Here is a 14,358-nt window from a genome sequence, read left to right on the forward strand (position 1 = left end):
GATAATAAAGAAATGTAACTGAAATATTTCCAGAGGCCCTTTTGTTGAATACGCAAAGTTAGAACAGGACAATTGAATGGATTTCCAATAGGCGGCCTGCAGGCCAAGTGCAGCCTGCGAGAGCCGATTGTGCGGCCCATACCTACCCTTTTTGTACCATGTGTTATAAATGGCGGAAAATGTAAATTAATAAAAAACAAACCACATGTGAAATCAAGTGCGTGCTGCAGTAATTTGACATCCACCTGACCTGTGATATAATCATGATCAGATTGTGAAAAAGTAATACAGTAGGTTTGTCTTATTTGTCTTGACGGCAGTGCTTTGAACGGCAAAAATATGGATGATGAGAACGATGTAGAAATAACCACTGCTCTGCTACATGTTTATGGTAAAAGTTCAAGAGGTCTTTGCCAGTCAGAGTGTGGGCTATGTGGAATGGAGAGAGAGAGTGAATGGAACAACGGAAGTATGTGAACATACAACATTCCCTCTGTGTGTGTGTGTGTGTGTGTGTGTGTGTGTGTGTGTGTGTGTGTGTGTGCGTGTGCGTGTGCGTGTGTGTGTGTGTGTGTGTGTGCGTGCGTGCGTGCGTGTTTGTATGTATGTACAACTGGCTGCTACATCTGTGTATCTTCATTACTCCTCAAGCAGACTGTAACAAACAGCAATTGATGAAATGGTTGCTTCTAGACTTATTTTGTTTCAGCAGTAAATTTGTTTTTTTATGTGTGACCCTCAACACAGGATTTGAGAATCCCAGACCCAAATTATCAGTACTACCACCAATAATACTAATACTAATACTAATACTAATACTAATACTAATACTAATAACATAATAAAATAACAATACAATACAGCAGCAACGGCACTATTAGCACAGAAGAACACACCTTTCACTCTGGAGAAGCCAGTGTTATTCAGGGGTGGAATTGTTGTTGACCACATGAGGTGATACATTCTTCCATGTTAAAATGAAACAAACCCCAAAAGTACAGAAGTAACAGATGGTAGGGCAGGGCAATGAATTAATTTTCATAATTTGTTTTCTTTCTTATATATCAACGAATAGACAAAACAAAATTCTAATCGATTTTTTTAATGATCGACTAAACTAATTTGTCTGATTAACCAATTAAGCTCTATATTATATATTAAACTTTGCCTAGATTGGCACACACAAACACACACACACACACACACACACACACACACACACACACACACACACACACACACACACACACACACACACACACACACACACACACACACACACTGTGTTTGCTGGTTGGACACTTGTGGACATACAGACATACAGCCTCATTCATATCCACTGTCTACACATGAATCCAAATTACTGATGATAGTTTGTACATTATACGTATGCCTATATTGTATTATACTTATACTAATTTATACTAATTTATTCATAATCGATTCATCATGCTAACTCAGTGCAGATGACTAGAGCTATACCTTGAGTCTAACTATTTGTATTTTTACTCTTATTTGTATCATTAGTGCATCTCTGTACTTTTACATCTTTATTAATCTTCGTTTTATCCCTCTAGTCTTACCTGTACCTGTTCTGTTTTTCTTGCTTACTGAGGACTGTGATCCTGAATGTCCCCTCGGCATCAAATAAAGGTCTATATATCTATCTGCTACTATACTGACCTGTGGTGGACAAAGTCCTCAACCCCAGAGTACTAGAGTATATATGAGTATACTGCTGGTCAATTATTACTAAAGTGAAAGTTGCTCAGTCAAATGTATATTAATGAACTGGAATACTTGCTTTCCAGAAATATAAATAATGCACTTTTTTCCCTTTTTAGAAATACAGTGGAGTCAAAAGTAGAATATTTGTCGTTGAAATGTAGTGGAGTGAAAGTCCAAAGATGCAAATACACAAAGTAAAGTACAATTTTTTTTTTAAATTGTCCTTCATTACTGTCCATTGCTGATACTGACCAGGTCATATGGACAGAGAACAGAAATGAGTTGCATGGAATAATTTTGCAGGTCATTAATTGGTGACAAAGTAAAGAAATGGTCAATGATATATTTTGCTATGTCTCTGATAATGAGCAGAGCCAGGTCTATCCTTGAGTTCCGTCATGGAAGACCATATCGTCTCTGTCGGGTAGAAACCTCATATGTCCAAAAACAATTTAGATTTGTAAAGCTTTTTGACAACAGCGCATGAAACTAGCACAGCTAAAGATATTGGATGATAAGATTTCACATCCACCCAAACTATTAGGCTTATGCACAAAATAGCTTATTCACCAAGACTAATATTGTAGACTAATCTCTATTTAGTAAGTTAGTTTAGTAAATACACAAAACAGTTTCAGTTAGTTATTATTATTATTATCATTTGTAGCCTCGTCTTGAATTTTTATTCAGATAACTACAGTTCTAGTTTTGGATATTTTGTTAGTTTTTGTTAACTATAATAACACTAATGTGCATCAGCAGATTATATTTGCATAAAACTGTTACAAGTTTGCTTTCTTACTGCAAAAGATTTAAAGAGTGCTGCTGTGTCATATCACAATTTAAAATTACAATTCCAAGAGAAACTCCAGGTAGAAGTGCATCCAAAATGTCATGAAACAGCACATACTGTATAGCATCTTTGCTTTTTCGCTTAACCAGTCAATTGCAACATGAGCGAGCCATTGAAGTAGAGCACCCTAAAGCCTAAATTATACTAATCTGATCTGATTAAAAAACTGATCTTCAAATAAAATATGGTGTGCGTAGTAGCTATAATTAAGTAATTAAGGCCTATATTAGTCATTACCCGAAGTGTAACAGTTCCAGGATGTGTCATGTTTATCAGAAACTGTGAAAACAGTTATTTATTTAATCAAAGACATTGTGGAAAAACAAAATTAATCGTGTTTTGATTTCAGGTGCAGCATCAAGGAACATTGAAAAGAGAATTACCGGTGGTCGCCAATGTAACACCAATGAAAGAATATATCATCTCTGTCAGATGGAAACCTCATTATGTCCAGTTAATATTGTTCAAATTCAAAAGTAAAAGCAAAAGTAACAGATCTACAAGCTCAAAACGCAAAATGCTACTTTTGTGTGACGCTGTAGTATGATCAAGTTGGGCGTTCATTTACGAAAAAACACAAAAAGTAAAAAATGGAGATAAGAGGTTTCAGCATGGTATGCTTCATTGCTATAATTCAGTATAAATTAGGAACAGTTCTAGAATGTGTGATGTACATCAGAAACGTATAACAACCTCCCAGGAACTGTGATTATTACTTTTTTTTTATTAAATAGATTGTCGAAAAACTAAAGAAATCTTTGTTTTGATTTCAGGTGCAGCAGCAAAGAACATTGAAAAGAGATTGGTCGGTGGTCGTCCATGTAACGCCAATGAAAGGTGGTATCACGTGGTGGTGACAACTCAGCTTGCACTGGTACTGGTGAATGTGGAGGTTCACTCATCAGCGCACGCTATGTCCTGACCGCTGCCCACTGTGGTGGAGGGTAAGAAATACAACCGTGGTTCTGCTGGGGGATTTTTGGTACTGTAAATGAATCCCCTACTTAAATCTTAAAACGTGGCGCGAAGCGACGCGTTTTGAGCTTGTGGATCTGCTACTTTAGCTACAACTGTTACTTTTATCCTAAAAAGTAACAGTTGTACACTGCTGTCAATTCGTTCATAATCTCTCAAGAACAGATTCCGAGTTCATTTGTTTTGCTGATGGGTTCCCATAATGATTAATTCGTAATCCGTACAAAAAAGCAACGACAATAATAATTCTCTCACTGGCATTTATATCCTTCTCACTCAGGCCGATGACTTTGCTACTGGGCACACACACCGGGTTTAAGATGGTAAAGCAAGTCAACATTCCTGTAACCAATCAGTTTACTTCCACCGGCCACGACATCATGGTGGTGAAGCTGCTGGAGGGCGTCCCACACCTCCCCTTCGCCATCCTGCCAGGACTCAAACGTGTTGGTCACCCCGTTGTTCCATGTGTGAGGCCTGCCATCGGCCAGCGCATTGAAGTAGCAGGTTACGGGGGAACTCAAATCGCCCAGCTTCCAAACAGTAATTGGTTTGTTAAAGGTGAGCTAGTATTCAGATTGTCCTGAGATCTAGGGCTGTCACGATTATGACATTTTACCTGATTATTAATTGTCACTTGAATTGCGATTAAACGATTTAATTGTGTTTTTGTAGCTTGAACACCGGAACAAATGAATATAAATTGCATTTCTGCTTGGCTTTTAGGCTTTGAAGTATTGCACAGGGCAGATATGACAAATGACCTACATATACAAAGCAAAACAAATGAATTTGTGTCTTATCAATGTAGTTTAAAAGCTATACGTTAAAGTGTTTCTGTACACATTTTGTGAATGGAAGCATATATAGTGTAACAGATCTGTTATAACAGAAAGGCAAATGATACCATATGCAACGTGTCCCTCCCAAATAGGTGGACCAAAGCCAGCTGCCCTGCAGTGTGGCACCATGAAGGTAGCAGCATGCGAGAAGGATTATGGGAACGCCTTCTGCTATGACCAACTCCCTGGAAGCGGTACCGATACCTGTGCTGTGAGTGTGTTACATTTGTAGATGGAGCAATTAATACAATAATTTTTCTGGAAGTTGAAATGTTTGTGTGTCGGATTACAGGTCAGGGGTGTCCTTTGGGGTCCCAGGTGATGGCAGTTGCCACCCCTATAGCGTTAGCATTTAACCTCTTAAACCCCTATATGGTTGACCGGAGTCCCTCAGGACTCTATACTAGCGTATTTTCTGTTTTCTGTGGGGAAGGTTTTCGCCCAAAATGGCAGATCAGACAAGCTCACAATGCGTCGCGTCCCGGCACGTCGTTGTGAGCTCGTGATTTCCCCACAATATGGATGCTGGGGTTTAAGTTGTTAACCTCAACACATGTTATAGACATGTACTGTAGCCATAAAAAATGGACCAATTTCACCTTGCGTCCCTTTCTGGGCATGTCTTTTTACGTATTTGGCCTCGGACCCCCACCTGTAAATACTTTGTGCCAAGGACCTCCAGAGGCAAAGATTTGAGTTAAAAATGTTCATTTAAAAAATATATATATTCAAAGATTTGCACACAATTTTTTAATAGCAAAAGTATGGTTTAAGTGGTTTAAGTGGTTCAAATGATTGTGACACTATAGTAACCACTTTGAGAACCACTGCTATAGACTTCAACATACATGGAGTTTGTTCTTTTTGAAAGAACCAGTGTGATTTCACGAAATGTCGATTGGATTTTCCTTCTTCTCATCCTCCCTTCTCTTTTGTTCCCTCTCTCTTTTCACTCTCGCTCTTATTTTCCCCACTTCTCTCTCTCTGTCGACCACAGGGCGATTCTGGCGGAGGAGTGGAGTACAACGGCGTCGTCCACGGTGTGCACATCGCCGGCAATAAATGGCAGCTGTGGTGTCATTCACCGGCTACAGCCACGGATGTCTGCCCGTTCATAACGTGGATCCATCAAATAGATGAAAATATAGGCTTATTTGCAGGCTAACCCACTGGTTCTCAAACATCTTCGTGCCAAGGACCCCCAAAATGTACTTGGCCACGGACCCCCATCTTAAAACGGTTTGTGCCAGGGACCCCCAGAAGAGAAGATTTGTGTTAAAAATGTGTTAAAAATATATATATATTCAAAGATTTGCACATATTTTCAAGATTTTTCAAAAATATCAGATCTACAAGCTCATAGCACACGAAGTGATGCGCTGTGAGCTTGTATATCTGCTATTTGTGAATAGCCAAAGTATAAATATGGTTAAAGTGGTTAAAATGATTTTGCTGGGGACCCCCTGGTACCCCACTTTGAGAACCAATGGATTAACCCAGTGGGTGGTGATTATTAATACTAATCTTTAGTAATAAACTGAGATCCTAGATCTCCCTACATGAAATAAATGTCTCTGAGTGTTTTTTATATCTTGTTCACATTTGTGTTCACTTTTCATCTTGTGTATACATTTTGTTTAGTCACCCATGCTCTAACAATCACCTTCAGTTCTACATGTACAGCTCCACCGACCGAGTGCACCAATCTTTTTTTTTGGCTTAAAGGGATACTTCACTTTCGGGCCGGGGACACATTTAAAAAAAATATTAAAAATAAATGAAAAAAGTTATGGAAAATTCATGGCCCCCTCACACATTAGTAGGACACTGCGTGTCGTGAGGGGGCCATGAATTTTCCATAACTTTTTTCATTTATTTTTAATATTTTTTTTAAATGTGTCCCCGGCCCGAAAGTGAAGTATCCCTTTAAGTCAAAGTAGCAATACCACAATGTAGAAATACTCTGTTACAAGTAAGAGTACTATATTCAACATTTGACTTGAGTAAAAGTTTTTTTTTAAAGTGGGGAAAAAAGGATTGTCATCAAAATATACTTTAAAAGTCCTCATTGTCTCCGCCGGAGGTGGAGAGTATGTTTTCGCTTCGTCCCGCCGTGTGTTAGCATGGCCCCTAGCCAAGCTAACATTGGTCAAGCTCCACGTGACACGTGTCAATATGTTGACACCAATGCCTTTGATTGGCTAGAGGGACGCATGACGAAATAAAATCCTATAAATAGGTGTGTCACTTCAAAAGGCCATTTATGACAGGATCAATCAGTCTTGATTGGAACAGTACCTTCAGTACCTTCCAGTGTGTGTGTCCCTCTGAGAACACCTAACATTGGTCAAGCAAAGGCGCAGAAAGCCAAAGCTAAGAAAGCATACTCATCTACAACAGTAACACAGAAGAGGACTATAGAGTTGAATTGATCCCACAACAAGGCCGAAGTCTTAATACTGTAACAATTGGCCACCTTGATCAAATACATTATGTAGCACTAGAGAAAACTGACATAGATCAAACACACCAATCAACTGCTGAAACTGTTCAGGACAATGAAGATGAAGAAGACAGACAAGCATTTGAACAAACCAGTCAATTACGACGACTCCCATATGACACCAAATATGACATACTCCCATGGCATATGACACCAAAAACCACGCGCATTCTACCAAGACGACCCGTTCTACCAAGACGACCCGTGCTATTAAAATAGCACAGGTCTGCTGGCGGAGACTTGTGCTCCGAGGAGCTCTGTTGTGTGGCTTCCTATTTAAGAGCCACTGTGGCAGCATAAGATCAGCTTTTCCCCCCGGATGCAAAGACGCATAGACCTCCAGCAAGGGTAGAGGAGGAGGACCTGGAAGAGGTTGGAAGGAACCCAAAAGACCTCCAGTACTGCTTGTCAACTACGTGTCCTGCCAGGCACCAGGTTGTAAATGTCTCAATGGAGGGGTAGGGAGAGATCACCTCCAATGGACCACTGCCCATGTATTTATATTGTGTTTGCTAGTCATGTTTACAGCCTTGTGAACTAGTAGGCTACCTGGGTTAACAACTGTGTTGTAATGTCATTAACTAAACAACCTTTTCCGGATCAACACTACTTAATAAAGTAAATAGTCATTCTAAAGTGTAGTTACTTATTTGTCTTCCTTCCTAATGTTGTTTAAACCAGTGGTTCTCAAATATCTTCATGTGGAGATATATACCCCCCCCCCATCTGGTCCATGGTCTTCAAGCTGAGTGTCCTTGAAACGAAAACGTTTGAGAATTACTGCAGTAAATGTTATATCCAGCAGATGTCACTCTTTACCCATTTATTTTGACGGTGTGGGTCTGTCTATGTATCTATTCCAAAAATGTGCCCAAATGTGTCAAAAACAGCAGATCTACAAGCACCCAATGCGTGTAGGAACACCCCAGCCCTTCAGCCTACAGTGCTATGTTCTGTTTCACTGATGGACATATCACTTCTTAATGTGAACAGATCATTTTATTACACACATTTATTTCACACAAAATGCCACATGCTGGGATTAAAATAAAGGTGTATGCATGCAGTGAAAATGAATCAACAGTCATAGAATGAAAGCAAGTATTCTCCAATCACTAAAATAGCTGATCTACAAGCCCACAACGGGTCGCGATTCGACCTGTTGTGAGCTTGTAGAGCGGCATTTTTTTGGCGAAGATATTTGGTGTAGCGGTCCAAGTAGCCTACAGAGACAACTCGGGTCCAGTTGACTAAGTCTAGAGGGTTTAAGTGGTTAACAACCTGTATTATACTGTAGTATGTATGAAATGTTTGAACTTGTTAAAGGGATAGTTTACCCCAAATTCGTATTTTCACCCCATGGAGACTTGAATTCATGGACATTTTTTCGTTTTTGTCGCATTCCTAAGCCAATAATTTGATGACCAGCGGACCGGTAGGCAGCGGTTCCGGTAGGAGATACAAAGGAGACTCTTTGTGTCTCCTACCGGAACCGCTGCCGGTCATCACATTATTGGCTTAGGAATGCGACAAAAACAAAAAGATATCCCTGAATTCAAGTCTCCATGGGGTGACTAGTCATTTTGGGGGTGAACTATTCCTTTAAGAAGTGCGTCATTGGTTAATTCCCCTAAAATAAGGAACAAGGGACACATCTTTTTAGTTTCCAAATAAGGGACGATTCCTTATTTCGGGACCTAGCAACCACCTCTTCACCACTCTAACATGTCAATATGGTGACGTAGCAACCACCTCTTCACCCACTCTAACATGTCATTATGGTAACGTAGCAACCACCTCTTCACCACTCTAACATGTCAATATGGTGACGTAGCAACCACCTCTTCACCCACTCTAACATGTCAATATGGTGACGTAGCAACCACCTCTTCACCACTCTAACATGTCAATATGGTGACGTAGCAACCACCTCTTCACCCACTCTAACATGTCAATATGGTGACGTAGCAACCACCTCTTCACCACTCTAACATGTCAATATGGTGACGTAGCAACCACCTCTTCACCACTCTAACATGTCATTATGGTGACGTAACAACCACCTCTTCACCCACTCTAACATGTCATTATGGTGACGTAACAATCACCTCTTCACCACACCAACATGTCAATATGGTGACGTAGCAATCACCTCTTCACCACACCAACATGTCAATATGGTGACGTAGCAATCACCTCTTCACCACCCTATGGCACACATGGCAGCAGTTTTGTCACCACCATGACATTTTAATTGTCACACACATAATTGCCATTCAAAATTGTACAATATTTTTTTTGGCTTTGAACATTATTTGTAACATATAAATCTAAATTATATTTCTTTTTTTTTAGGCTTTTTAAACCAAAAATCTAATCAAATCTTTTTTTTAAAACAATTATGTACTATGGCTTAAATAGGGCACGTTTAATACCTTTACTCTACACTTTGAATTTTGTTTTAACCAGCGGAAATGGCCGAACCACAGATCAGAGTGCCATGTTGTGAAAGTGTAGATTACATTTTCCAGCTATTTTTTGAAAATGTTCAAAAAAGTATGAACATTTTCCAAAAGATAAATGTATACAGATGACGGGAAACAATTCAGTCGATTATGCAAAATCATTGCAATTATCTCAAATAATTGCAATTAGGCGATTACCGATTATGTAATAATTGTAACAGGCCTACGTGTCAGAGGAAGAACAGGATCAGTTCCTTCCCCGCCGGCCTGCACGCCACCAACTGCAGGCCTTTTCCACAAATTATACGTAGCCTGCGAGTTAGTTCTGGCAGCATACACTCGAGAGAGATTCTATGGGGCTGTTTACAGCGTCATGCAGACCCATACAGTACGTCATACTCTGACGTGGCAGTCAGCTGTCCAATCGGGCGGGTTATTTAAGCTCACCTTCATCTGTGTTCTGTCTGCTTTGTGTTTCATAGGTGTTGTCATGCAGCGTTTACTCCCACCACCACCCCAGCACCACCAGTGGGCTCTGCTATTGGTTCTGTTCCCCATGGGGGGTTGTTATGTATATATATCTCCCTGCTCTTAAAGGTTAATGATGGTTGTCTTAATTATGCTGAGCAGGGAGAAAAAATTGAGCAGAGCCTGAACGCCAAAATAAAATATATTACATCCACTCTTGTATTCTCATTCTATAATATTGTTTCATATATTTGGTCTGTAATATTGGTTCAATCTATTCGTGAGTTATCTGACAGAACTACACCTTAACCACCAATCAGAAGACACTATTTTCAAAGTTTCATCATCACCATCATCATCATTATGATCATGCTATTTTATTGGTAACTTTAATCCGCCGCTGTCACTGAAAGTATGATATACTGTAATAAAGAAAAGGTAATTTAGTAAGAACTTTGGGTGGTATAATGGGGCCAAGAGATTGTCTTTCCTCAGGGGGAAAGGTGTGTGTGTGTGTGTGTGTGTGTGTGTGTGTGTGTGTGTGTGTGTGTGTGTGTGTGTGTGTGCGTGTGTGTGTGTGTGTGTGTGTGTGTGTGTGTGTGTGTGTGTGTGTGTGTGTGTGTGTGTGTGTGTGTGTGTGTGTGTGTGTGTGTGTGTGTGTCACTACATTGTCCAATTAAGTAGTTTGCAGTGAGGTGTTGCTTGAGGTGACTTTACACTTTAGAACAAAGTTTTTCCCTCAACATCTCTGTCAGTGGTAGGGCTTCTTTGCTGTATGCATTCTCTGGTGACATTTTAGATGACCGTTTCCAACACTGGTCACAATGGTAGGGCTTCGACCCATTATGAATTATCTGGTGTTTTTTTAAATGACTGCTCTGTTTGAACCTTATCCCAAACTGGTCACAGTGGTATAGCTACTCTCCTGTATGAATTATCTGGTGAAGTTTGAGACTATTTCTCTAGCTGAAGCTTATCCCACACTAGTTACAGTGATAGGGCTTCTCTCCTGTATGAATTCTCTGGTGAAATTTGAGATGACTGCTCTGTTTGAACCGTTTCCAACACTGGTCACAGTGGTAGGGCTTCTCTCCTGTATGAATTCTCTGGTGTCGTTTGAGCTCATTGCTTGTGCTGAAACCTTTACCACACTGGTCACAGTGGTAGGGCTTCAACCCTGTGTGAATTCTCTGGTGTCTTTTGAGACTACTACTCTGGATGAACCTTGTACCACACTGGTCACAGTGGTAGGGCTTCTCTCCTGTATGAATTCTCTGGTGAGATTTGAGATGACTGCTCTGGCTGAACTGTTTCCCACACTGGTCGCAGTTGTAGGGCTTCTCTCCTGTATGAATTATCTGGTGTCGTTTGAGTTTAGTGTTTGTGTTATACCCTTTACCACACTGGTCACAGTGGTAGGGTTTCTCTCCTGTATGAATTGTCTGGTGTTGTTTGACCTCATTGTTTGTGCTGAACCCTTTACCACACTGGTCACAGTGGTAGGGTTTCAACCCTGTGTGAATTCTCTGGTGTACTTTGAGATGACTGCTCTGGCTGAACTGTTTCCCACACTGGTCACAGTGGTAGGGCTTCTCTTCTGTATGAATTCTCTGGTGTTGTTTGAGACTATTGCTATGGCTGAAGCTTATCCCACACTGGTCACAGTGGTAGGGCTTCTCTGCTGTATGAATTCTCTGGTGAGCTTTGAGATGACTGCTCCGTTTGAACCTTATCCCACACTGGTCACAGTGGTAGGGCTTCTCTCCTGTATGAATTCTCTGGTGATCTTTGAGATGACTGCTCCGTTTGAACCTTATCCCACACTGGTCACAGGGGTAGGGCTTTTCTCCTGTATGAATTCTCTGGTGACATTTGAGATTACTGCTCAGGCTGAACCGTTTCCCACACTGGTCACAGTGGTAGGGCTTCTCTTCTGTATGAATTATCTGGTGTTGTTTGAGATGACAGCTCCAGCTGAACCGTTTCCCACACTGGTCACACTGGTGGGGCTTCTCTCCTGTATGAATTCTCTGGTGTTGTTTGAGATGACTGCTCTGGCTGAACCTTGTCCCAGATTGGTCACAGTAGTAGGGCTTCTCTCCTGTATGAATTCTCTGGTGTTGTTTGAGCTCATTGTTTGTGCTGAACCCTTTACCACACTGGTCACAGTGGTAGGGTTTCAACCCTGTGTGAATTCCCTGGTGATATTTGAGACCATTGCTGTGGCGGAAGCTTATCCCACACTGGTCACAGTTGTAGGGCTTCTCTCCTGTATGCATTCTCTGGTGAGATTTGAGATGACTGCTCTGGCTGAACCGTTTCCCACACTGGTCACAGGGGTAGGTTTTCTTTCCGGTATGAATTCTCTGGTGAAGTTTGAGATGACAGTTTTTGCTGTAGACATGTTTCGTCAGTGGCAGCTGGGCATGAAAGACATCTTAGTTGGAGAATGAGGAGAGGAAAAAAGGATACAAAATCATAACATGTTTTGAAATAACCTGCAAGCAGTGTTGTATTACCAACTGATAATGTTCTAAATTTAAAAGCATCTCACTACTTCTACACCCATTACTGCATCAAAAGTAATCAACGAAGTATACTATAAAAACTGGTCAAACATTGGCCAAATTTTCAAATAATATAAGAAAGTGGCAAAACTATTTAAAATAGCAGTTGCGAGGCGTTGTGAGCTTGTAGATTTACTAGTTTCACAATATTTATCTGTGGAACCGAGTCAAACAAAATTGATTGCCTCAACTCCTACAGTACATTTCAAGTGCTTGTTAGGGTGGGGGGTCCCCAGTTCAAATATGATTATTTTGGGGGTCACGGCCTGAAAAGGTTGAGAACCACTGCCCTAGCAGAAAATCACGGGCACCATCCATCCACCAACAACATCCATGAGCACAGAACGGGTCGAGGACATGGGTCGAGGTTGTCAAGCACTAGTCTAGATCATCTTCTGCTCCCGGTCTCCAGCTTACACACACACACACACACACACACACACGCACACACACACACACACACACACACACACACACACACACACACACACACACACACACACACACACACACACACACACACACACACACACACACACACACACACACACAGGCACTAGCACACACACGCTAGGTAAACAAACATGTTGTGGACACGGGGTTGAAGGGAGAACAGATGGGGGGTTCCCAGATGATTAGCTTAATTTGTGCAACATTGTCAACATTGTCAGTGGTGGAAGAAGTACTCACATTTGTTACTTAAGTAAAAGTATCAATTCCACAATGTAGAAATACTCTGTTACAAGTAAAAGTCTGATATTAAAAATACTTGAGTAAAAGTATTGGCATGAACATATACTGATACATGATGAAGAAGGTCCCATTTCACAAGACGTGAGCTAGTAGATCGGCTGTTTTCAAATAGCCAAAGTATATAGGGATGAAGTGGTTAATGTACAGTATACACTACCATATGATTATTTAAATAACTCCAACCCGAACACCTCTAAATGTCTAAACAAATATTACTAAAGAAATACGCAAATATTGTGAAAATAGCCGAGTCTAATCACGTAAAAATAATAATAAAAAAGGAACGGTTTTGGACATACAAGGTTTCCACCTGACAGCAATGATATAATATAGCAACGCTATATATGTATATATATATTATTGGACAAATTAATGCACTCATCTCAGATAGAATATAAATGATTCCCCTTCTGCCTCTATATTTAAAATAGCCTACAATGGTCTCGAATATTTACTTGAGTGTATACGCTACTTTGTCAACCACTGGAAAAGTGTACAGTGACATAAAACATGTACACACCTATTCTGTGTAACTTAATCACAGGCTGCCTCAGCATTGCTTCTTCTGACGCCGTTAAAAAGCTCTCGGACGACATCTCTCGTTTAAAAACAAACAAAATACTTCATCTCCTTCGGTCCACTTTGATAGTTGACATTTGAGGCCCGGTATATCGTCTTGAGTTCAGCAGGACATTGGTAATGATGACTTCAACTCTCCCAGATCCACACAGGACAGAACAGTACTTAGTTATAGGTTAACCTGGACCCACCCACTCTCCACCCCTGCTGCAGCTCTGCATATGCACACACACACACGCGCGAGTGTGCACACACAAGCGCACACACACACACACATGCACGCACACACAGCACACACCTATGCGTGTGAAGAAGCAAGTTAAATAGCATGTGCTCCATGCTCCACTTGATAACACGATGTACCATAGGCCTATGTAAATAACTAGATTTTGGCCTTCAAACCTAGTCCAATGCTGATAACAGCAATGGTCATCGAAGTATGGCCATTTGAAGTGTGGCTATAACACTGGTGCCGAGCAGTGATACACTTGCAGCACCCAGGTCCACTGTCATACCTGTGTGACCTTGTGTTCGGGGAGGGAGGGGCACTTCCGGGTTGCACCATTGAACTCCAAACCCCTCAGAGAGTGTGTGGGTGAAGTTTGGGAGTTTGAATTTTTCTATT

General features: G+C 40.8%; 1 protein-coding gene across 1 annotated transcript; it reads left to right on the top strand.

Moving 5' to 3' along the window:
* Positions 1-3,368: 3,368 nt before the first annotated feature.
* LOC308094938 (trypsin-like) lies at positions 3,369-5,948 on the top strand. Its single transcript, XM_080441764.1, has 4 exons — positions 3,369-3,525; positions 3,837-4,117; positions 4,491-4,609; positions 5,396-5,948. The coding sequence occupies exons 2-4, from the start codon at positions 3,841-3,843 to the stop codon at positions 5,561-5,563; spliced, it is 564 nt and encodes a 187-aa protein (XP_080297890.1). The 5' UTR covers positions 3,369-3,525; positions 3,837-3,840; the 3' UTR covers positions 5,564-5,948.
* Positions 5,949-14,358: the final 8,410 nt, after the last annotated feature.

This window comes from Gymnoscopelus braueri (genome assembly GCF_963280865.1).
Source record: "Gymnoscopelus braueri genome assembly, chromosome: 11".
In the NCBI taxonomy this organism is placed as follows: Eukaryota; Metazoa; Chordata; class Actinopteri; order Myctophiformes; family Myctophidae; genus Gymnoscopelus; species Gymnoscopelus braueri.